Here is a 24,068-nt window from a genome sequence, read left to right on the forward strand (position 1 = left end):
GTGTGTGTGTGTGTGTGTGTGTGTGTGTGTGTGTGTGTGTGTGTGTGTGTGTGTGTGTCTGTGTCTGTGTGTGTCTGTGTGTGTGTGTGTCTGTGTGTGTGTGTGTCTGTGTGTGTGTGTGTTGGCGGGGGGTGGGGGGGAGGACAGACGGACTAAGGCTTGAACTAAGGGCCTCATGCTCTTGCTTAGCTCTTTTTCAAGGCTTATGTTCTATCACTTGATCCACACCGCCACTTCTACCCTTTTTTTTTTTTTTTTTTAAATTGGAGGTCCAAGTCTCTCATAGTTGTCTGTCCAGGCTGGCTTTGAACCTCAATCCTCAGATCTCAGCCACCTGAAAGGACTTTTTTGTTTAATACACATGTCAGAAAGGGGGCTGGGAAGGTGGCTCAGTGGTAGAGCGCTTGCCTTGCATGCCTGAGGCCCTGGGTTCGATTCCTCAGCACCACATAAGCAAAAAGAAAAAAAAAGCCAGAAGTGGCACCGTGGTTCAAGTGGTAGAGCACTAGCCTTGAGCTGAAGAGCTGAGGCGCCTAGGCCCAGAATTCAGGCCCCATGACTGGACCCAAAGAAACAAACAAACAACAACAACAAAAAAAATGTCAGAAAGGAATTTTGCATTTAGAATGAAGAGTGTTATTCAGTCTTTTTAAATTTTAACACCTTTTATGAATGTTTATTAAAATATTTACTAAAAATTCACAAATTTGAATTAAAAAGGCCTTAGTTATATAGGAATTTCTTTCCAATCCTTTCCATTCTTTCCAGTTATTTTCTCTAGTAGAATTCCTTTCTTTACAAAAAATGTTCTCCCTCTTTGTACTGGTCTAAAGAATCTCTCACCCAACATAAAAATAAAAAATAAAAAACAAAAGAATCACCCATATCAACTTCTCTCTCAGTAGAAAAGAATCCATTTTATCCTTTGAAGCTTATCATCAAGAAAATGATAAAACGTTTATAAACAATTTTTTTGGGGGGGTCGGTCATGGGGCTTGAACTCTGGGCCTGAGCACTGCCCCTCAACTCTTCAGCTCAAGGCGAGCGCTCTACCACTTGAGCTACAGTGCCACTTCTGGTTTTCTGGTGGTTTATTGGAGATAAGAGTTTCATGGACTTTCTTGCCCGGGCTGGCTTTGAACCACGATCCTCAGATCTCAGCCTCCTGAGTAGCTAGGATTACAGGCATGAGCCACTGGTGCCCGGCTCATTTATAAACATTTTTTGCTGTTTTTAAATTTTAGTGTTTGTTTTATGTCGATTCTGGGGCTTGAATTCCGGCTTGAGTGAGTCCTCAGCTTCTTTGCTCAAGGCTAGCACTCTATCACTTGAGCCACAGTTTTACTCATGGCTTTTTCTGAGTAGTTTATTGGAGATAAGAGTCTAATGGACTTTCCTGCCCAGGCTGGCTTTAAACCATGATCCTCAGGTCTCAACCTCCTGAATAGCCAGGATTACAGGAATGAGCCACCAGTCCTCAGCTTTTAGTGTGTGTTTTTAAGCCTTCAGATAAAACATGACAAATTATGTAATAAATAATTCTTACAAAATTAATGGTACTCAAAAGATAATTATACTGTTATAATTATTATTAGTCTTCACTTGAACAGAAGATAATTATTGGTCAAGTTGATCAATAACATTATTGTACATTTAACAAACTGGCCTTCAGGAAAATTATGAAATAAGCATTTTATTCCAACATGTTTTTGCGATACACTTCTTCTCCATCTTAACATCCTCTTACTCACGTTCCCACTTGAACATTTTAGCAAAGTATAGTTATGACATTATCCCCTTCTCTCCTTTGTCTCCTTCAGAATCTTAATTCAGTCAGTTGATCATTAAAAAGAATGCTCAGATTTACCCAAAAGATTATATACCAGGATACAGTAAATCCACCAGCATAACCATGTTTATTATTGCAGCACTGTTCATCATACCTCAGGTAGGAAATCAACCCAGATGCCCCTTAATGGACAAATGGATCAAGAAAATGTGGTATATTTATATTATGGAATTTTATTCACCCATTAGAAAGAATGATAGATATTGTACCATTTGTAAAGAAATGGAAAGACCTGGAAAATTTATGTTAAATGTAGTAAGGCCCAAAGAGACAAAGTCTGAATGTTTTCCCTTATGTAAAAGCTCAGTTTATAAATCTGTAAGTGAATACATTGGGTAGTATGCAAGTATAAACAAATGTTATTAACTAGAATATGGTATATTCAAAGGAGATCTCAAATCATTGTAATTCCTTAGAAATGGAACAAATTTCAATAAAATAAAACTCCAGGAAGCAGATACTTGAAAAGAGTAGGTGGGATCAAGGGGAAAAGTGTAAATGGATGAAGAGAAGAAGCAGAAAATGTACATAAGAATCCAATCTAGCCTGGCTCCGGTGGCTCATGCCTTTAATCCTAGCTACTCTGAAGGCTGAGATTTGAGGGTCACCGTTCAAAGCCAGCTGGAGCAGGAAAGTCTGAGAGACTCTTATCTCCAATAGACCACTCAGAAAACCGGAAGTGGCACTGTGGCTCAAGTGGCAGAGCGCTAGCCTTGAGCTGAAGAGCTGAAGGGCAGCATTAGGGCCCAGAGTTCAAGCCCCATGACCGACAAAAAAAAAAGAGAGAATCCAACCTATATCCTACAAAATTATGGAGAGTGAGGAAAAGGAGGGGGGGTAAGGGAGAGATGGGTGAAAATGTTGAAAGGGAAGATAAATTGTATGCTTCATTAAATGGCAGTTCCTTTGTATATTAATTAAAGATAATAAAAAGTGCTCAGAGCTTGACTGAGAAGTATTTTCAGTGGTACTTTGTACTATGTGGACTATAAGGAAGCATTTATATTTAATTCTGTGTATATACCAGCATTCATGTACTAGTGACTCATAAATACTTATACTTTGTTAATTGGGCCTTGTAGATTATTTTCTCTGTTCAGGAATTAAGCTCTATGGCTCTACAAAAACCCCTCTAGAATTACCTTTAAAAACTTAGATTACGGGCTGGGAAGGTGGCTCAGTGGTAGAGCGCATGCCTTGCATGCCAGAGGCCCTGGGTTCGATTCCTCAGCACCACATAAGCAAAAAGAAAAAGCCGGAAGTGGCGCTGTGGCTCAAGTGGTAGAGTGTTAGCCTTGAGCTGAAGAGCTGAGGGACAGCGCCCAGGCCCAGAGTTCAGGCCCCATGACCGGACCCAAAAAAAAAAAAAAAAAAACAAAACTTAGATTAGGAGGATGACAATTAGAATGGTGAACAAATGCAATAATATTATTCAGTATATACTGTGTGGAAAATGTATGGAAAATGACCAGTGTAACTTGTGGGCAGGGATGAGAGAGGGAAACTGGGGGAAAGTGAAGGGAGAGGTAACTGTCAAAAAAATAAATGTACACATACACATTCACATGCACACACACACACATGCACACAGGAAAATGAGTTAGAGTAGGCCCCAATGGCTCATGCCTATAACCCTAGCTACTCAGCAGACAAAAATAAAAGCCAGCCTGGGCTGGACGGTCCTTGGACTTCATCTCCAAACTAACCTTCAAAGAAAAATATGGCTAAAGTGGTAGAGGAAGCAAGTGGAACAAGTAAGAACCCCAGAATTAATAACCCTGGTACCAGCCAAAAATAATACTCATTTTAATATTAACTCTAAGACTGATATACATATTGCCTGTGATAGTTTATCAGTAGTCAGGAACTTTGTGGAATACCACATGTACAAAGTACTCTCACTTTGCTACTTTGTTAAAGCTTTTTTACACTTCAATACTGACTGCTGAAGTTACCTTGCTGCTTTCAAAGAAGGAATACTGATTTTACATAATTTGGGATTTCATTTTCTCATATATTTTAAACTTCTTTTGCTCACAGTTGTTTTTCTCAGTGGTAGAGAACTTGCCTAGAATGCATGAGCCCATTTTCTTCTTGTTCCAAGTATTACTGATTTTTTTCTCATTTCTAGTCATTAAAATCAAGCTGGAACAAGGGAACTATTTGTCTATAGATGCTTCTAGTTTTATAGTTGTTTTCATTTTACTCAATTGATCTTCATAGACCAGACTAGCAATATCATATCCTCTCACACTGATATGCCTGATGGGTGATAATTGAAACCTTGCTTGAAAGTAGGTCAGATTCTGGCTCTAGAAAACACATGGGAGACTTCCCCCTAACTGTTTTGTACTACATTAACAATACCACCAAAGAGTAAAAGTTTCCTTTTACTTGATGATCACAAATTCAGTTGGTTTCCTTTATTGATAAACTTGCAGCAATTTATAACTCTAGTGCCACTCAAAAATGTATTCCAAGAATACAGTATTCCAAAAATACTCTTGGGTTCCTTGGGTAGGATGCCTTCCAGCATCTACATCTCCAAGGATCAGTATGGCTATTGCCACAATATTAAATATCCTGAAAAAATAATTGACAGAAGAAAATAACAGTGTTACTTATTCTACATCATTATCATTGCTTCTAGATTCTAGATTTGTTTCTGCCTTTGTTCAGATGAAAAATGGTATGACAAACATATACATTCCATAGTGGATGCTGGTGGCTCATACCTGCAGTCCTAGCTACTCAGAAGGCTGAGATCTGAGGACTGCAATTCAAAGTCAGCCTGGGCAGGAAAAGTCTGTGAAACTGTTTATTTCCAGTTAACCACCAGAAACCGGAAGTGGAGCTGTGGCTCCAAGTGGTAGAGCGCTAGCCTTGAGCAAATGAGCTCAAGCACAGTGCCCAGGCCCTGAGTTCAAGCCCCATAAAGGACCAAAGCACAGAGACAAAAAAAAAAAAAATGCCTGTTCCCCTTAGATGTTTATCTGGCAGCAAATGCAGCTTGGCATTTATCACCTATGTTTTTGTACTATATAGATCACTTTCTAGTCTTAAAAAACTACATCTTATAGACATTTGTAGCAGTGAGCTCTCCCACCAGTAAAAAAAACAACTAGTAGTACATTTAAACACAACTGTTTACATTTTAAAATTAACTGTAAACATAATACATATAGACAGTTGTAGGGCTGGGGACATGGCTCAAGGGGTAGAGGGCCTACCTAGTAAGCAAAAGGGCCTAAGTTCAGTTCAAACTCCAGTACTACCCCTAAAAAGAATATAAACAGTTACACAAATTTTCTCTAAAAACTGTGTCTAATTGACATATATAATATTCATTTGTTATTAGCTTCCCTGCAAAGAAAATTCTCATTGTATGGCTGGGAAGGTGGCTCAGTGGTAGAGCACTTGCCTTGCATGCATGAGGCCCTGGGTTCGATTCCTCAGCACCACATAAGCAAAAAGCCAGAAGTGGCGCTGTGGCTCAAGTGGTAGAGCACTAGCCTTGAGCTGAAGAGCTGAGGGACAGTGCCCAGGCCGAGTTCAGGCCCCACGACCGGACCCCTCTACCCCGCAAAAAAAAAGAAAATTCTCATTGTTTGAAAGATCTAAACTTCACCCTCTCCGGGCCTAGTTTGAGTCCACTTACTAAATGCTATTTGGAAGCCTGGTGGCTCATTTCTGTAATCCTTACTACTCAAGAGGCTGAGATCTGAGGAACAAGGTTCAAAGCCAGACTTGGACATACAAACCTGAGGAACTCTTATCTAGCAAAAAGCTAGCAATGGAAGTGTGGCCAAAGAGCTACAGTGCTAGACTTGAGAGAAAAAGCTAAGTAATGGGTGGATAGATACGGACGGACGGACGGACGGACGGACGGACGGACGGACGGACAAATACTACTTGGAGGCTTCCTATATATAGTAATGAAGCTTTAAGTGTTAAAACTCTTACACAAGGTTGAAATAATGTAGACGTTTAGATCAGTAATGATTTCATTGATAATGAGCATGTCTTTAAAGTAGATACCGTACCACAAGGAAGTGCTCAGGTTGATAGACATTTCTTCTAGTATACACCTTACAAAGTGTGAGGGCAACATGAAAGGTCAGTGCTACCTGAAAGAAAGAAGTGGCCTTAGAATCTAAGCTTGATGTGATACACACACGAAATGTGTATTACACTTCCTTTGATAACACTTTCTAATGATAACTCAACTTCCACATGTTTATTTTCTAAAATATGATGAACTTTTAGGTCTCTTCGTCCCTAATAAAGGGAAGGCCCTTTATAGTTCATTCTTCCATTGGTGGCCAAGGGCCTTCAGATTTCTCTTTTTTCCTTCCTTCCTTCCTTCCTTCCTTCCTTCCTTCCTTCCTTCCTTCCTTCCTTCCTTCCTTCCTTCCTTATCCTTTCTTTTCCTTTCTTTTTCTTCTTTCTTTCATTGTCAGTCCTAGGGCTTGAACTCAGGGCCTGGGCACTATCCCTGAGCTTCTTTTTTGCTCAAGGCTAGTACTCTACCACCTTAGCCACAGTGCCACTTCTGGCTTTTTCTGTTTATGTGGTACAGGGGAATCGAACCCAGGGCTTCATACATGCTAGGCAAGCATTCTTCCACTGAGCCACATTCCCAGTCCCCAGATTTCTTTTTATTCCCTCATATGTATACTTTAGCCCATTTAATTATACTTTACCCATTTAATTATTTTTAATTTTTCATGTCTGTAAATGTGGAGGACTTGCTGAGTGTATTTTTCCCACATACTATGTTTTTCTTTGTTTGTTTTTGTTGGTCGTGGGGCTTGAACTCTGGGCCTGGGCGCTGTCCCTCAGCTCTTCAGCTCAAGGCGAGCGCTCTACCACTTGAGCTACAGCGCCACTTCCCATACTATGTTTTTCATCTCTGAATCACAGCCATATTTTAGAATAGACCTAGTGTTTTTGAAAATTGTTTTAACTGGGGCTGGGAAGGTGGCTCAATGGTAGAGTGTTTACCTTGCCTGCATGAGGCCCTGGGTTTGATTCCTCAGCACCACATAAGCAGAAAAGGCCAGAAATGGCTCTGTGGCTCACGTGGAAGAATGAAAGAAGCATTAGGGACAGTGCTCAGGCCCTATGACCGACAAAAGGAAAAGAAAATAAAAATTGTTTTAACGTATTTAATAAGATAATATAAGCATGTTTGCTTCTATTCCTCATTCCTGCTTTGATTATATAATAAATTTATGAATTTTGATGATGGACACTTCAATTTCACTCAGTGATAAGGGTTTTTAGGAGTTAATATTGATAGTTCTAGCGAGAGAATGATGCAAGACAAAACACTGGTTAAGAAGCATTTGCTTGTACACACAAATGGACACATTAAATTGAAACCCCTTAGTACAACTACTTAAATATAATTAAAACAATAAGGGGCTGGGAAGGTGGCTCAGTGGTAGAGCGCTTGCCTTGCATGCCTGAGGCCCTGGGTTCGATTCCTCAGCACCACATAAGCAAAAAGAAAAAAGCCGGAAGTGGTGCTGTGGCTCAAGTGGTAGAGCGCTAGCCTTGAGCTGAAGAGCTGAGGGACAGCGCCCAGGCCCAGAGTACAGGCCTCACGACCGGACCCAAAAATAAATAAATAAATAAATAAATAAAAACAACCCCCAAAAGAAATTAGAAATACTGATTCCTAACCTGCAAGATTTATAAATGGTATTGAAAAATATGAAGACTTAATTTATTTCAGCAAAGTAAAATGTTATTGTGAACTCTTAGAAAATTTATACTGATTTGGGGCAATATTTTCAGCAAATTAATAGAATACTTTTGATTATTCCTAAAAGTACAATGTAGTCAAATGAACAAAGTTTAGTGAAGGTAGGGGTTTGATTCAGAGCTCACAGCTGTAAAAGTTTGGTTGGTCTGTAAAGAAGATGAGTTATTAGTAAAGACATTTCACCCCAAATTGGCTTAGTCTTACCAGCTAACTTATTAGATTTAATTTTTACATGTACAAATAGGAATAAAATTTGTCAGTTTTTTGAAAAGTGTGATTTTTTAATCTAGATTATCATTGATAGCTTCAAAAACATATTTGATGAATGGGTTCCATCAAACAAACACAATTACATTTTAAAACCCCTGGAAAATGAGCTTTTAATCCTAACAGTCCCTTTATAATAGAATGTCTTTATGCAAGGATTACTGCATTCTAATGATTTTCTTCTAATTCTCTTTTTCCTACCAGCCAGGCCCACAACTCCTCTTTCTATAGGCACCCTTGTCCCACCTCCAAGGCCTGCTTCCAGACCAAAACTTACATCAGGCAAACTCAGTGGGATTAACGAAATAGTATGTACTTGTTTTCATTTTTGTTTTTATTTTTTGACTTATGTAACTGTTTCGGTTTAAATGTCAATATTTTTCTTATACAGTTAAGTGCTTGAAGTTTTCTGCTCTAGTCCTTAAAGAATAGAAAATTTCACCAGGTAACGAGGGCTCATGCCTGTAATACTAGATACTCAGAAGGCTGAGATCTGAGGATCACACAGTTCAAAGTCAGCCTGAGCAGGAAAGTCTGTGAGACTCTTATCTCCAATTAGCCACCAGAAAACCTGAAGTGGTGTTGTGGCTCAAGTGGTGGAGTGCTTGCCTTGAGTCAAAGAGCTGAGGGACAGCTCCCAGACCCAGAGTTCAAGCCTCACGATCAACAAAAAAAGAAAAGAAAATTTCCCAAACCAGTATTTTTTTGTTTGTTTGTTTGTTTTTTTGATGGGTCGTGAGCCTTGAACTCTGGGCCTGGGCGCTGTCTGTGACCTTTTCTGTTCAAGGCTAGCACTCTACTACTAGAGCCACAGATCCACTTCCAATTTTCTGAGTGGTTTATTGGAAGTAAGAGTCTCAACGTGGTCCTCAGATCTCAGCCTCCTGAGTAGCTAGGATTACAGGCATGAGCCACCGTGCCCCAAGCCCAAACCAGTATTATTATTACCACTGTCCAAGAGAAGATTCCTGAGAATATCAACACATTACAAAAGCACCATTCAGTGCCCATTGTCCTCACATTTTGTTCTGCCTAAAATTAGATATTGAGGAAGAAATGTTGATATATCCCTAAGCCTTAGAGGTATACTGCCAGGAGGGTCCTGGAGGACATTTAGTCTAGCTTTTTTATGCATAGGAGAGTTGAGTCCACATCAGTTAACTGATATACTATAGTTTATATGGAATGGGAACAAACTGGTCTACAAAAATCATCAAAATTAGTCTCTTCTAAATCAACCTTCTTGCCATGATCTGCTTTGCTTTGCTTCATCTCAACATTAATTGCTAGTTTAATTGCCGCAATTAAATTTCTAAAAATTTTAACTTACTATTTTCTTCATATTACATCTTCATTGGTACTGTGGATGCCTGTAATCCATAAATCACTAACCTGCCTCACCAGAGTAACTGCCTAATATTTAAATGTATGTGCTGGTGGAGATTGAAACTAGGGCTTTGTACATTCCCTGTTCCATGGAGGTACATTATGTCCTTTTGTATGTCCATGTTTTCTTATTGTGCACTTGGTTTGAAGTACTCCTCAGTGTTTTTTATAGTACACTAAACTAAACTTTTTTAGATCCAGCTAAATGTGAACGTGTATGTAGAGCACTTTTGACATTGTTTCTCCAGCAGATTAAACTAATTCTCTTGCTTACTCCCATATTCTTTGCTTCTATTTCTGTTAGTGCATACTTCAAATTGTATAGACTCTGTCCGTGTTCCCCTCACTAGACTGGCTTAGCTAATTTCATCAGTATTTTACAAAATGCTTATCACATGGTACATAGTTAGAAAATGGTCAGTGAATAGAGCACGATAGGTGTTCCATGAAGTGATGATTTACATCACTATTTCACTGAATTGACTTACTGGTATAGGAGAGTGGAATGAAAGACCACATACAAACTGCCAAGGAGATGACTATTGTAAGAATTACTACATCTTGGTTTTCTTTTTTCTTTTCTTTTCTTTTTTTTTGGGGGGGGGGTCCAGTCTTGGGGCCTGAATTCCGGGCCTGGGCGCTGTCCCTCAGCTCTTCAGCTCAAGGATAGCGCTCTACCACTTGAGCCACAACGTCACTTCCAGCTTTTTTTTTCTACTTACGTGGTGCTGAGGAATCGAACCCAGGGCCTCAAGCATGCAAGGCAAGCATTCTACCACTGAGCCACCTTCCCAGCCCTCTTTTCTTTTTTTAAAATATGGAACACTTTACGAATTTGCATGTCATCCTTACACAGGGGCCATGCTAATCTTCTCTGTATTGTTCCAATTTTAGTATGTATGCTGCTGAAGTGAGCACTTGGTTTTCATTCCCTGATTACAAAAGAAATGCATGAACAAGTTATAAAATACAGAAAGTAGAAAACACAGAAAACTAAAAATTCCCTCTATATTTTACCACCTAAAGAAAACCAGTGTTAACACTTTTGTTCTTTTCTTTTCATTTCATTTCTTTTCTTTTGTGAGTTTCAACTGAGGACCTTGTGCTTGCTAGACAGGTGCTCTACTAGTTGAGCCATGGCTCCAACCCTATTTGTTGTTTTCCTGTGCATAAGAATTTGTTCCAAGGCAATGAAGCATAGTTGTTACAAGTACAACCTTATTTCCCACATACTAGTGGATCAGCGTTAGGCAAAGTATTTATTATGAAGCCTGGTTTCCTGTAGGTAGTGTGGGTGTAATGATACTTCATCACCATAACACTTAAACACTTTCATGTGTATTAAACACTATGACTTTGTTGAGTGTAGGTAATTGCTCAAAAATGTATTACTAAGTATATCAGTAAATACTCATACTTTACATATTTCTACTTTTCAGCTGAAAATATTTGGAAAATGTCTTTCTATATCATGAATTAGTCCATGGTTTACAAACTTATTTTAAGTAGCAGAATTATCAAATAATTATAAATTCTTACTGTATTGAAATCAGTGGAACTGTTACAATTAAGTCTTTTACATCACCTTCCTTTCCCTAATTCCCACAATTGAGATTTTTATAGAAAATACCCTAGGCAGGGCTAGGAAGGTGGCTCAGTGGTAGAGCGCATGCCTTGCATGCCAGAGGCCCTGGGTTCGATTCCTCAGCACCACATAAGCAAAAAGAAAAAAGCCGGAAGTGGTGCTGTGGCTCAAGTGGTAGAGCGCTAGCCTTGAGCTGAAGAGCTGAGGGACAATGCCCAGGCCCAGAGTTCAGGCCCCATGACCAGACCCCAAAAAACAAATACAAAGAAAATACCCTAGGCATTTCCAGGATCACTATTTGAAGTTGTCAGAATATTTCATTGTCTAAAATGTTCTGTCTTCTACACTGTCAGAATTAAATTTCTAAAAGAAATGTGATATTTATTTCTAAGTCTTCATTATTACAGTATCTGATGAATATCTGTTTTTAACTTACTTGTAGTCATTTACTATTTCCTTAGAAAAAATTAAATTTATGGACTAAATGTGCATATTTTAAGACTCTTGATAATTTTTCATTGCCTATCAGAGAACACACCTTTCCCACCCCAAGAAATAAAACTTTGTTCTAGAGTGTGGTGCTCAAAGTAAGATACCAGGTTGGCAATATTGGCATTTTTACTGGTGACTCAGTAGAAGCAGTGTCTTCCTCTACCCTAGACAAGTCAGAAGCTCATTAGTGCATTCTGATAATGCACTCATATTTAAGATGCACTGTTATAAATCATGACTACTCGAGCAATATACATAATTTTCAGCTTTCTAGGAGGCACATTAAAGAGTTAAAGTCGGCGAAATTAATTTGAATATATTCTATTTACCCAGTTTACCTAAAACATAATTTTAGTATGTGTTTAGAATAAAAATTGCTAATGAAAATTTAAATTTTTTATGTGTATGCTGTCTTCAAAGTCCACTCTTTTTCAAATCTCAGTAAACATAGCTACATTTTAGTAGCTATTTTATTGTAATAGGTGGGGCAGTTTTAAAAGTAGGAGAAAAACATGAGAATCTTTTTTGTCTTTTCCTTGAGAACTTTAAAATACAATGAAAAATATATCTACATTTTAGCCCTTGCTGTATGTTTTCAGTGTAGTAAGTCACTAGAAAGTTGTACTCTAGAAAAAGTGTTTTACAATAAATGGGTCAGGATGTTGTTACAAAATGGCTTATCTAATAAAAGTTAATTTTCATGGAAATGTATATGTTTTTATTACTACTGAAGAGTTGGCTGATTTATGTATTAATGCTTATAGAATTGTGTTGGAGTTTGCTTTTTTCATGTCTTTCCTATGAGAAAAGACAAGTTTTGGGGGGGCTTTAGGAGGAAAAGGTAAATATGCTTTTTTTTAAAATAATGTGAAACATTCTAGGAAAGCATTGCTTATATATTACTAAAGAAATTAGGAGTTTGAGAAGGAAAAACATATTCACCAAAGTAAAAGATAAATGGATTGAGTTTATATTTTTCTATTTGTTTCTACAAAAGTAGAAAAAACACAAACTTAAGATTTTTCTCAGCCAGACATGGTGGCTCATGCCCATAATCCAAGCTATTCAGGCAGCATGAGAGGTTCCAAGCCAGCTAATCAAAAATTAATTTATCCAGAACCCTTCGGAGACAATAAAATTCTGGGCTTGGTAGCACATGCTTATTATCTCAGCACATATAAAGCATAAATAGATGGATAGTGGTCTGGACAGGCCTGGGCAAAAAGTAAAACTCTTACATTTGAAAAATAACAAAAGCAAAAAGGGATGGCTTGGGGTATGGTTCAAGGGATAAAGTACTTGCCTAGCAAGTGTGAGGCCTTAAGTTCAAACCTCAGTACTACCTCCCTTTCCTCCCCAAAATGATTTTCTCAAACCTTTATATTGATCAAACTTTCTTAGTAAGGAAACATTACAAAGAGTTACAAAGGAAAATGGGTATAGATTTGTAAACAATAAAGGCAGCTGAGCTACATGTGATTGACACCTGAATCCTGTAATTCAGGAGGCTGAACTTTGAGGGTTGTGGTTTGAAGCCATTCTAGGCAGGAAAGTCCATGAGACTCTTACCTCCAATTAACCACCCAAAATGCCAGAAGTGGGGCTGTGGCTCAAGTGGTAGAGTACTATCATTAAGCAAAGAAACCCTCAAGGACAGCATCTGGGCCCTGAATTCTAGTCCCAAAAAATTAAAAAAAATCGTATCTCTGTCTAGTATACTTTAAAAAATATAAATGTTTTAAGTACAACTCTTGATCAGTTATTTAACTGTTTCAGCTTTCAGTGTATTCTTAGGAATAGAATTTGACTGTTTTGGGGTGAGAAAAAGCAGTAAATTTGAAAGTTAATCATACTTATTAACTTAAAAAACATTTTCTGGCAAAGAAGAAATTATTTTAACATAAAAACTTTGTTTTTAAGCCCAGGCCATTCAGCCCACCTGTAACTTCCAATACCAGCCCACCCCCTGCTGCTCCTTTAGCCCGGGCAGAAAGTTCTTCCTCCATCTCATCTTCTGCTTCATTGAGTGCTGCCAATACTCCAACAGTAGGTAAGTGAGATCCTGTCTAAAAAAGTAACTCTGGAGATGTGGTTCAAGTAGTAGTGTCTGACTAGCAATTGTGAAGAAGTCCTGAATTCAACCCTGTACTGACATTTAAGGAAAAATAAAGTTGAAACATTGTATCACCTATTTTATTTACCTTTCATATACCTTCATGTACAACATTTTCCCATCCTATAACTTTGTGTAAGTTGAATTTAGTAACTATATTTTATTTGGTTTAACGAATACTTTGTTTATATATTTGGTTTCAATCATTTTTATTTATATGAATATATTTTAGTCATAAAAAATAGATGGCTCCTACTCAAAATCAAGCTGAGTCGAGTAATCTTTAGTTCTTTTCATTACCTAGATTATTTAGAGCTTTCTGGTTATGATGGAAACTAAGTTATTTTTTGTGAATCGGAACAAAGATGTTCATGGTTTCAGCCAGTGCTGGCAAAAGGAGAACCAACGGTAGATGACACATCTGCAGGGAAGGCAATTGGATATGGATTTTATATAAGAAACAGTCTTTACCCTCAAATTTTACTTGTCAAGATATTTATGTAACTCTGTTTACATTTGAAATTTTGATTCTTGTTACTTGAAAGTGTTTTCCTACAATATTGTGTTTTATTTAAATATAATAGAAGATGATAATTTGATTGGGACACTCTCTGAAATTGAAAAGCACTGTGAGACATCACCAGGTATAGTATCAGAAGCAAGTGTTTATGTTGACTAATGATGCTAAAGTGTATCTAAAATATTTTGTTACCTAGTTTTTCCTTTTCCAGCAATGTTGGTGTCTCAGAAAACAGGAATAACACTAAGATTAACTATCTCAGTTTTGTGCTAATTATGTCTAGTTGCTGTACAACAGCTGTTGACATCAAATCCTTAATGTAATATTTTTGTATTTTCTTCTATTTCCCTGCTCTCTTCTTCCCTCAATATTAAAATATGTCAATAAATCTGAACTTCAGAACTATCTGAATAAGAAGAAAGAGTGATTACAAAAGAAGTGGGAGCTAGGCACTAGTGAGATGAGATCTGAGGGTCAAGATTTAAGCCAGCCAGAGCTGTCCGTGAGACTTTTATCTCCAGCAAACAAACAAAAAGCTGGAGTGAAGCTGTAGCTTAAGTGGTAAAGCACCAGCCTTGAATGAAAAAGACAGCACCCAGACCCTGAGTTCAAGCCTCAGTACCAACCTCCCCCTTCCCAAACAAGTTATAATATGTAAACTATCAGAGCAAAGGCTGTCATGTGGAAAATCACAAAAAGATAAAATCATAGAAGTAGAGGTAGGTAGGAGGGAGTTAGGCTCAGGTTTTGTGACTTAAATAAATGCCCACTCTTAGAGAAAGATACCTTGTATCCTTACCTCAGATTTACAGAACATTCTAAGTAAGCAGCAATTAAGCTGGAATTGAAAAAAAAATATTCTAATTAAAATACAGATTTTTAAAAAATTATTTAAAAGAATATTGTAAGTTTAGTTGCTGAGAGACTTAAGTGAATACTTCCTCTATGAATTTATTTTCTTCAGGTATACCTGTACAATATGATCTTGAAAGGAAAATAAAATTAGAAAGTACCAAAATTGATATTGCCAAATGCTAATAGATTTTGACTTATCTCCCAGTCTTCCAAACACTGGTTGTGTATTTGTAAATATTTCATAATAGTCATGGTATATGATTACAATGGCATATTGAAAACAGTAAGTTACTATTTTGTTTTGTACTGGGTTTGAACCTGGTCCTTGTGCATGCTAGTGAAATGCTCTACTACTGAGTTACATCCATAATCCCTATAGATTTCTTTTGCTATTTACAGTTAAAGCAGTAGCAGACATTAATGTTATACTTGACTGCGTCTACATATCCATTTGTGTAGGTTGCTCAAGAAAAAATAATTTCATATTTAATAAAGTACAGGCAGCCCTTGACATCTCTTGACATCTACATGTGGTATTTTGTATATAACCTCTATACATTTTCCTGTGTGCTTTGTCATCTGATTATTTATATTGCATGATGTTTTATATTTATATTTATAATGTATAAAATAAATAGTTATATTACGTTGTGTGGAAATGACAGGAAAAAAGTCTATAGATGTTCACGAGACACAATTTTTTTTCTAAATATTTTCAATCCATGGTTGAATTTGCAGATGTAGAATCCTCAGGGCAAGCTGTATACTTTTCCTTATGAGACTGGGGGGCACAGCATAGGTCAAGTAGTAGAGTGCTTGCCTAATAATAAGCAAGAGGCCTTAAGTTTTAATCCTCAGTACCCTAAGAATAAATAAAAATAAATGAATGGGCCAGGCACTGATGGTTCATGCCTATAATTCTAGCTAATTAGGAAGCTGAGGTTTAGAGGATCATGTTCAGAGTTACCTTAAGCAGAAATGTTTCTGAATGACTTTGTTTCCAAAATAATCTGTAAAAAACTGGGTTGAAGGTACACCTTAAGTGGTAGAGTGTCAGCCTCAAGCAAGCAAATGGAACAAGTGGGAAAGGTCCTGAGTTGAAATTCTGGTACTGGCAAAAAACCCACCAAACCCCACATTATTGAACTTGGAAGATAGCTCAGTAGTAAAGCATTTGCATGAGGCCCTAGGTGTGATCATCAGTAGGGACCAAAAAAATATGATGACAGAAAATGACAGTGATGAGGAAAAATGCACTGAGTGGGAGTGTGAAATGTTACCATTACTCTGAAAACAATGGTTATTACTCAGAAAGTTATAAATAGATTTACCATATGATCAAGCAGTTCCACTTTTGGATATATACCCAAAAGAACTGAAAGCAGAATTTTTTTTTTGATTGTTGTTGGTCATGGGTTTGAATTTAGGGTTTGGGTGCTGCCCCTGAGCTTTTTTGTTTCAGGCTAGCACTCTACCACTTTGAGCTGTAGCACTTCTGGTTTTCTGGTGGTTTACTGGAGATAAGAGTCTCAGGAACTTTCCTGCCCGGGATGGCTTTGAACTTCAATACTCAGATCTCAGCCTCTTCAGTAGGATTATAGGCATGAGACACTGGCACTTGGCTTGAAGCCAGAATCATAAAGAGATAGCTTTATATCCCTGTTCATAGTAGTTCCATTTACAGTAGCAACACACCTGTGCATTGACGTATTAAACTGATAGCAAAATGTATATATGCATGCAATAGACTATTATTCAGTTTTAAAAGAGAAGGGAATTCTGACATGAGCTACAACATGGGTGACACTTGACTTGAGGACACAGAGCTCTCAGATGGTGTGTTCAGTTTAGCTTATTGAGGGCATTTAAAATAGTTAAATTCAGGGCTGGGAAGTTGGCTCAGTGGTAGAGTGCTTGCCTTGCATGCATGAGGCCCTGGGTTTAATTCCTCAGCACCACATAAGCAAAAAGAAAAAAGCCAAAAGTGGCGCTGTGGCTCAAGTGGTAAAGTGCTAGCCTTGAGCTGAAGGGCTGAGGGACAGCGCCCAGGCCCAGAGTTCAGGCCCCATGACTGGACCCAAAACAAAACAAAACAAAACAAAAAAATAGTTAAATGCATACAGAAAGAGAGGTAATTGCCAGAGGCTGGGGGTCACAGGGAGATATTGCTTAATATGGGTATGGTGTTTCACTTTTACAAGATGAGAACAGTGGGTGGTGATGGTTTTCCAGCATTGGGCATGCACTTTAAATGAATTCAAAGGATATGTATTTTATCACAATAAAAAAAGAGGAAAAGAGCTGAGTGCTGGTGGTTCATGCCTGAAAGTCCTAGTTTCTAAGCAGGCTGGGATTGAGGATTGGGATTCAGAGCCAGCTAGGGCAGAAAAGACTGTGCGACTCTTACCTCTCAGCACCACATAAGCAAAAAGAAAAAAGCCGGAAGTGGCGCTGTGGCTCATGTGGTAGAACACTGGCCTTGAGCTGAAGAGCTCAGAGACAGGGCCCAGGCCCAGAGTTCAAGTCCCCTGACCAAAAAAAAGAAAAAAGAAAAAAAGCTCAGGGATAGTGTCTAGGCCGTGTTCAAGCCCTGGGACAGTATGTCCTCCCCTGAGGGTCATGTCCCCTCCCTCCCCAAAAAAGGAAAGGTTATAGTTATCTTTGTCTCAAAACATACTTCCCTGGAATTGTGATAACTCTGGTTTTTTGTTTTGTTTTGCCAGTCCTGGGTCTTGAACTCAAGGCCTGGGCACTGTCCCTGAGCTTCTTTTGCTCAAGGCTAGCACTCTACCACTTGAGCCCACAGTGCCACTTCTGGCTTTTTCTCTTTAATGCAGTACTGAGGAATCAAACCTGGGGCTTCATGCATCCTAGGCAAGCACTCTACCACTAAGCCATTTTCCCAGCCCTAACTCTATGTTAGAACATTAGAAAAAAGTTGATTGAACTCATTTAGACTCACAAAAACATCCTATTTCCTGAACATGTATAATTAGTGAGTTCATTTGCTTGCTTGCTTGCTTCTCTTCTCTTCTCTCCTCTTCTCTCCTCTCCTTTCCTGTTCTCTTCTCCTTTTCCTCCCTCCCTCTTTTCCCTCCCTCCCTCCTTTTTCTTTCTTCCTATTTTTTGGTCAGTCATAGGCTTGAACTTAGGGCCCAGGCACTGTTCCTGAGCTCTTTTGCTCAAGACTAGCTAGCACTCTACCACTTGAACAACGGCTCTACTTCTGGTTTTCTGGTAGTTTATTGTAGTTAAGAGTATCATGGACTTTGCTGCCAGGGCTGAGTTTGAACCATGGTCCTCAGATCTCAGCCTTCTGAATAGCTAGGATTCAAGTTAAGAACCACCCAGCACCCACCTTCTCTTTCTTTTCTTTTCTTTCCTTTCTTTTCCCTTTTCCCCTTCCCCTTCTTGTTCTCCCTTCCCCCTACCCTTTCCTCTTTCCCTTTCCTTTTTTTGGTTGGGGCTTGACTTTTAGGACCTAGGTGCTATCCCTGAGCTCTTGCTCAAGGCTAGTGCTATACCACTTTGAGCCACACCTCCACTTCTCGTTTTTTGAGTGGTTAATTAGAGATAGTCTCATGGGGACTTTTTTGCTTGGGTTGGCTTTGAACCATCATCTTCAGATCTCAGCCTATTAAGTAGCCAGGATTACAGGTGTGGGCCACTGGCACCCAGCTCTTTATTTATTTATTTTTGTTGGCCGTGGGGCTTGAATTCAGGGTGCTATCCCTCAGCTCTTCAGCTCAAGGCAAGCACTCTACCACTTGAGCCACAGCGCCACTTCCAGTTTTCTAGTGCTTTATTGGAGATAAGAGTCTCACAGACTTTCCTGCCTGGGCTGGCTTTGAACCATGATCCTCAGATTTCAGCCTCCTGAGTAGCTAGGATTTACAGGCGTGAGCCACCAGTGCCTGGCCCAGCTCTTTTTTTAAGTCATGATTTTTTATTTTGTTTTTCAAATCACCCTAAGTGTACAATTTTTTTTGTCTAGTATGAATTCCTGCATAAAGACACTGTATTCTCACCAGTATTGTCATTCATCAGAATAGTTCTCACTAGAAAGGATTAAAGAACATGTGTTCTATTACAGTGTGAGCTTCTGTCTTTGTTTGCTGCAAGATTGGCCCAAGTTAAAAAATTTCTAAGAAATCAGTACAGAAGAATGTTAAGTACTGGTGCCTTACCACTTGAATCACAGCTCTACTTCTGGCTCTTTGGTGGTTAATTGGAGATGAGTCTCATGGACATTTCTGTCCAGGCTGGATTTGAGCCATGATCCTCCAATATCAGTCTCCTGAGTTGTTAAGACTGTAGGTGTGAGCCAGTAGTACCTAGTAACAATGCGCTGTATTTGAGGGCTGCTTTAGACTAAAAAAAAAAAAAAAGAAAGAAACTTTAATACATGTATATAGGTGTTATGGTTTAAATATGAAATGTCCCCCACAGGTGCCCAGAAACTCTTAGTCCCTAGCTAATAGTGTTATTTTGAGAAGTTGTGGAAACTCTTTGACTGGAGGAGTTTCTTTAGTCCCAGGGGGCATGGTCTTTCATCCCTTCCTCTCTCTACTTCATGTCATTCATTAGCTGGGAATCATGAGGTAGGACCCCCTCACACTACACAAATCCTGCCACCATCGTTTTGTCCAAGCAGCCATGGACTGAACCCTTTGAAACAATGAGAAAATAAACTTCAGTTCCTTTGCAGTTGTTTGTCAGGTATTTTGACCATAAAACGAGCTCACATAATAGATTAAATCTGTTCATATTTTGTTACACTTTTAAAATGTTGATGTTTATGTGATGTTTATGTTTATGTGTTATGTTTATGTGATGTTTATGTTGATGTTTATGTGATTTGTAATTCTCCAAAATCCAAAACTTTTTTGAACCCTCATATTGCTTAAAAAGTTTAAAAATTTTAGAAAATTTCAGATTTTGAATTTTTGTGTTATATTCAGCCAGTAAAGTTTATGCAAATATTCCAAAATATGAAACACATCTCAAGCATTTCAAATAAGGAATACTTAAGCTGTACAAGCATCCAAGAGACTTAAGATAATTGCAACAATAATGAATCATGTGTGGAACATTATATTTCAGTTTAGTGCTGTGAAGTATTGAATTGAAAGAATTTGGTATTTGCGGGTTTGGGAAGACATACTAGTAATTTTAGCTCTTCAAGTCAGGGACCTTTTCCTTTTGATGCTACTTAAATATCCCATGCCTTTCCATTTTAAAGGAAAGTATGATGTGTCTCCCAGATCTTTGTCCTTTGTATTAGTTCCAATTTGTAAACTCTAGGTTTACACTTGGGCATTATTGAGACCAGAAGTTGAGTCAATTGTGACAACCTAACATTGTGAATCTGACTGAAGGATTTAACAGTGGATTGTGTGTATTCTAGGTGTGTCACGGGGTCCCAGTCCTGTCAGCCTTGGAAATCAGGATGCCTTACCTGTAGCAATTGCCCTTACAGAATCTGTTAATGCCTACTTTAAAGGAGCAGATCCCACCAAGTGAGTTTTTAAGTTTTATGTGTGGACCTATATGTACTTCTGTGTGTGTGTACATGAGTGCGTGTGTCTGTGTGTGTATGCTGGCCAGGAGGAGGGACTTGGTGATAAATTTCAGAGTTACCCTTCAGATTCTTTTATAAATTAGAGTTTTTTTATTTACCTGCTTTTTGCTATTTAATCTTAAGGATTTTCTTTCAAATTAAAAAATGCTATGGATAGCAGTAAGTGATGACTTCCCCCAGTTTATTACACTCTTGCCTAAGTTGTTTGATCATGAGGACCCATCTGATGGAATATCTGGTGAAAGGGACATTTTCTATGAGACCTACAATGTGTGGTTAATATGAGGCTCTTGCAGAATTTATTCAGCACCTGGCCTTAAAAAAATTATGTTTGGGTGAATAACCAGTCTTACATAATGAATCTATTCATTCATGAAATGTTTGAGCACTTACTATCTCTTAAGACTTTGTAATATAAACTGAGGATTCTTAAGTAAACAGAGTAAAGTTCTCTCCTGAACTGAACTTGCTTTATAGTAAAGAAAAAATACAAAACACATATTGATGTTTGCAATAAACCAGGTTTAGATCTTTTTGAAATTAAATTTAAGCAGATATTTGAAAGATGTGGAGGACTAAGCCATACAGGTATATGGGGAAAGACCAGTCTAATTAGAACGGTCAGTGAGTGGGAGGATCTGAGGTAGAAACATGCTTGACATATTCCAGACATTGAGGTGAATTGTATCCCTGAATAGAAGGGAGAAAGTGATTGAAGATGCATCCAGAAGTACCAGATCAGATTGGGCATTGTAGGTCTTGATAAGAAATTTACATTTTATTTTAAAGAAATAATTTATTCATAATTACGATAACATACACATATAAGCCTTTAAGCACTTGTCAACATTCCAATTTCAGGTGTATTGTGAAGATAACTGGTGATGTGACAATATCATTTCCAAGTGGAATTATTAAAGTCTTCACTAGCAATCCCTCTCCAGCTGTGTTATGCTTCAGGGTGAAAAACATCAACAGACTTGAGCAAATTCTTCCAAATGCACAACTTGTGTTCAGGTTTGTGTAGTTTTGTCTTTGATGTTGAAGTTTTTTTTGTTGTTCTTGGTTGTGAGTCTTGAACTCTGGGCCTGGGCGCTGTCCCTCAGCTCTTCAGTTCAAGGCTCATGCTCTACCACTTGAACCTCAGCACCATTTTTGGTTTTCTGGTGGCTAATTGAAGATAAGAGTCTCAGAGACTTTCCTGCCTGGGCTGGCTTTGAACTGTGATCCTCAGATCTCAGTCTCCTAGAATTACAGGCATGAGCCACCAGTGCCCGGCTTGAAGTTTCTTTTTAACAAATATTTTCCATTGTTTTGGGATTGGGGAAGGCAGAGTGATAGAAGGAGTTAGATTGGAATATATTGTAAATGTGTGAAAATGTAACCATAAACTCATTGTACAACTAATGGAAGCTAATAAAAAATAGATTCCAAAAAGACACTTATTTCATTAAAATAATACTAAATTTGAAGGCAATACAAATAATTTATTAATATTAAACAGCCTTCTGTTGTCTTTTTTATTCTTTTTTTATGTTAGTGATAGCACTTCTTTTGGCTGTGTTCCATTCTTTATCCTCTAAGATTAGTGTTTTCTTATCCCACCTTTTGGTTCAATTCCTACTAGTCTTTTCCAAGTCACTATGTTACTATTAGAGGCAAAGGAAAGAGGTACATATGAGTGAAATAAAATAATGAAAATATTCCTTTGTGTACATACAGTGATCCATCACAGTGTGACTCCAACACAAAAGATTTTTGGATGAACATGCAAGCTGTTACTCTCTACCTCAAGAAACTATCAGAGCAAAATCCAACTGCTTCTTATTATAATGTAGATGTATTAAAGTATCAGGTGAGTGTGGTGTCATTGTAAAAATCCTAAATTTAAATATTACCTAATGAGGGCTAGGTGTGTGGCTTAGTGTTAGAGTAGTTGCCCAGCATGCATGAAGCGCTGGGTTTGATTCCTCAGTACCACATAAACAGAAAAAGGTGGAAGTGGCACTGTGGCTCAAGTGGTAGAGTGTTAGCCTTGAGCAAAAAGAAGCTCAGGGACAGTACCCAGGTCCTGAGTTCAAGCGCCAGGACTGACAAAAAAGAAAAAAAAAATACCTAATGAAATAGACATAACATTAAATGAATAAATATGTCACAGCCAAATTAGGTTCATTCTAGAAGTGCAAAGCAGTTTCAGAATTAGAAAATTTATTAATGAATGGATATTTCAATCAATTTGATAAACTGTTTACCATCTATTTGTGATCAAAATACTAAATAAAAGTAGACACGAATTTGAACTTAACCTGTAACAGTGGAGAGTTAAGAATACTAAGCAATAGGCCATGGATGTAGCTTAATGGTGGAGCACTTGTCTCTCATACACAAAGCCCTGGGTGTGATCCATAGCACCTCCAATACCATCAAGAGAAGAAAAGAGGGGAGGGGGGGAAGGAAGGAATGAGAAAGAAAAGGACCCGAAGTAGGGGAAGGGAAGAGAGGGAGATGGGGAAAGGGTGGGAGGGAGGGAAGGAAGAACAGACTTAGAGAAGAAAAGAATGCCAGGGACAAATTTCCTGTTTTATTTACTTATATATTGGACTTTTTTTTATCATCTGGCATTATTGTATTGCATGTTTACTATGTACTCCAGTCAGTTTCACTCTCTTCTCACTGTTTAACTTTTTAATAAGGTAGTTATATGACCAAAGGACCATCGGTCAAATGATTAAACATTTGAAATAGAAAGTATCCAAATTCTCAGCTTGTGGAACTGCACTGTGAACTTCCCTTTTATTCCTCTATCATAATTAAACTCTTCTAATTCATAGTCATGGAATTCCGTGTTGAATGTTGAGAGGTTCTCAGACTTCATAATCACCAGATAACATGCTAATTTCTAAGCACTGTCCCTAAGCTGTGGAGTCAGATTTTTGTCCAGTAGAGTCCAGGGACATGCAACTGTAAACCTGCTCTATGTCTTATTTCTGTGTAGGTAATTCCCCCAGGTCAACATGCTGAGAGTGAACTGTATTCCTGTGAGCTGAGTCTGTTTTACTCTGCCTAGTATCAGTTAGTCCCTTTGCTACTTAATTTTGATTCTGTAATTTCTTACGTTCAAGTGTCTCTGTCATAAACATGATTTGTTTATTGTTTAGGCTAAAGACAGTATTTATTCATTTCTTCTTTAAAGGTAACATCAAATGGCATCCAGTCCACTCCTCTGAATCTTGCAACATATTGGAAATGTAATGCCAGCACCACAGATCTAAGAGTGGATTATAAGTACAACCCAGAGGCTATGGTGGCACCTACTGTGCTTTCCAACATACAGGTGGTAGTACCAGTGGATGGAGGAGTCACAAACATGCAGTCCCTTCCCCCTGCAATATGGTAAGTTAAATGTATTTCTAAATTCATGCTGCATTTTTGCTGTCTTTAACTTTTAAAACCCATCTTCTGAAAGTTAGAGTTTGAAAAGGGTTTTGGGCATTTTCCCATAAAACCACACCATAAAAGATACTGCTCAGGCTGGGGATGTGGCTTAGTGATAGAGTGCTTACCTTGCATGCATGAAGCCCTGGGTTTGATTCCTCAGTACCACATAATAAGAAAATGCCAGAAGTGGCGCGGTGGCTCAAGTGGTAGAG

General features: G+C 38.2%; 1 protein-coding gene and 1 non-coding gene across 3 annotated transcripts in view; one reads left to right on the top strand and one right to left on the bottom strand.

The window, feature by feature from the left end:
* Positions 1 to 24,068, top strand: part of Fcho2 (FCH and mu domain containing endocytic adaptor 2) — a 134,697-nt gene that overhangs the window by 101,649 nt on the left and 8,980 nt on the right. For both annotated transcript variants that reach the window (XM_070031331.1, XM_070031330.1), the window contains 6 exons: positions 8,091 to 8,194; positions 13,270 to 13,399; positions 20,245 to 20,356; positions 21,280 to 21,435; positions 22,141 to 22,273; positions 23,612 to 23,811. In XM_070031331.1, coding sequence (XP_069887432.1) covers positions 8,091 to 8,194; positions 13,270 to 13,399; positions 20,245 to 20,356; positions 21,280 to 21,435; positions 22,141 to 22,273; positions 23,612 to 23,811 — 835 coding nt within the window. The remainder of the gene's footprint in view (positions 1 to 8,090; positions 8,195 to 13,269; positions 13,400 to 20,244; positions 20,357 to 21,279; positions 21,436 to 22,140; positions 22,274 to 23,611; positions 23,812 to 24,068) is intronic.
* LOC138833040 (U6 spliceosomal RNA) lies at positions 10,084 to 10,190 on the bottom strand. Its single transcript, XR_011373759.1, has one exon. It is a non-coding gene; the product is annotated as a U6 spliceosomal RNA (small nuclear RNA).

The sequence above is a fragment of the Dipodomys merriami genome, unplaced genomic scaffold, assembly GCF_024711535.1.
Source record: "Dipodomys merriami isolate MVZ:Mamm:240054 unplaced genomic scaffold, mDipMer1.0.p SCAF_20, whole genome shotgun sequence".
Taxonomy (NCBI): Eukaryota; Metazoa; Chordata; class Mammalia; order Rodentia; family Heteromyidae; genus Dipodomys; species Dipodomys merriami.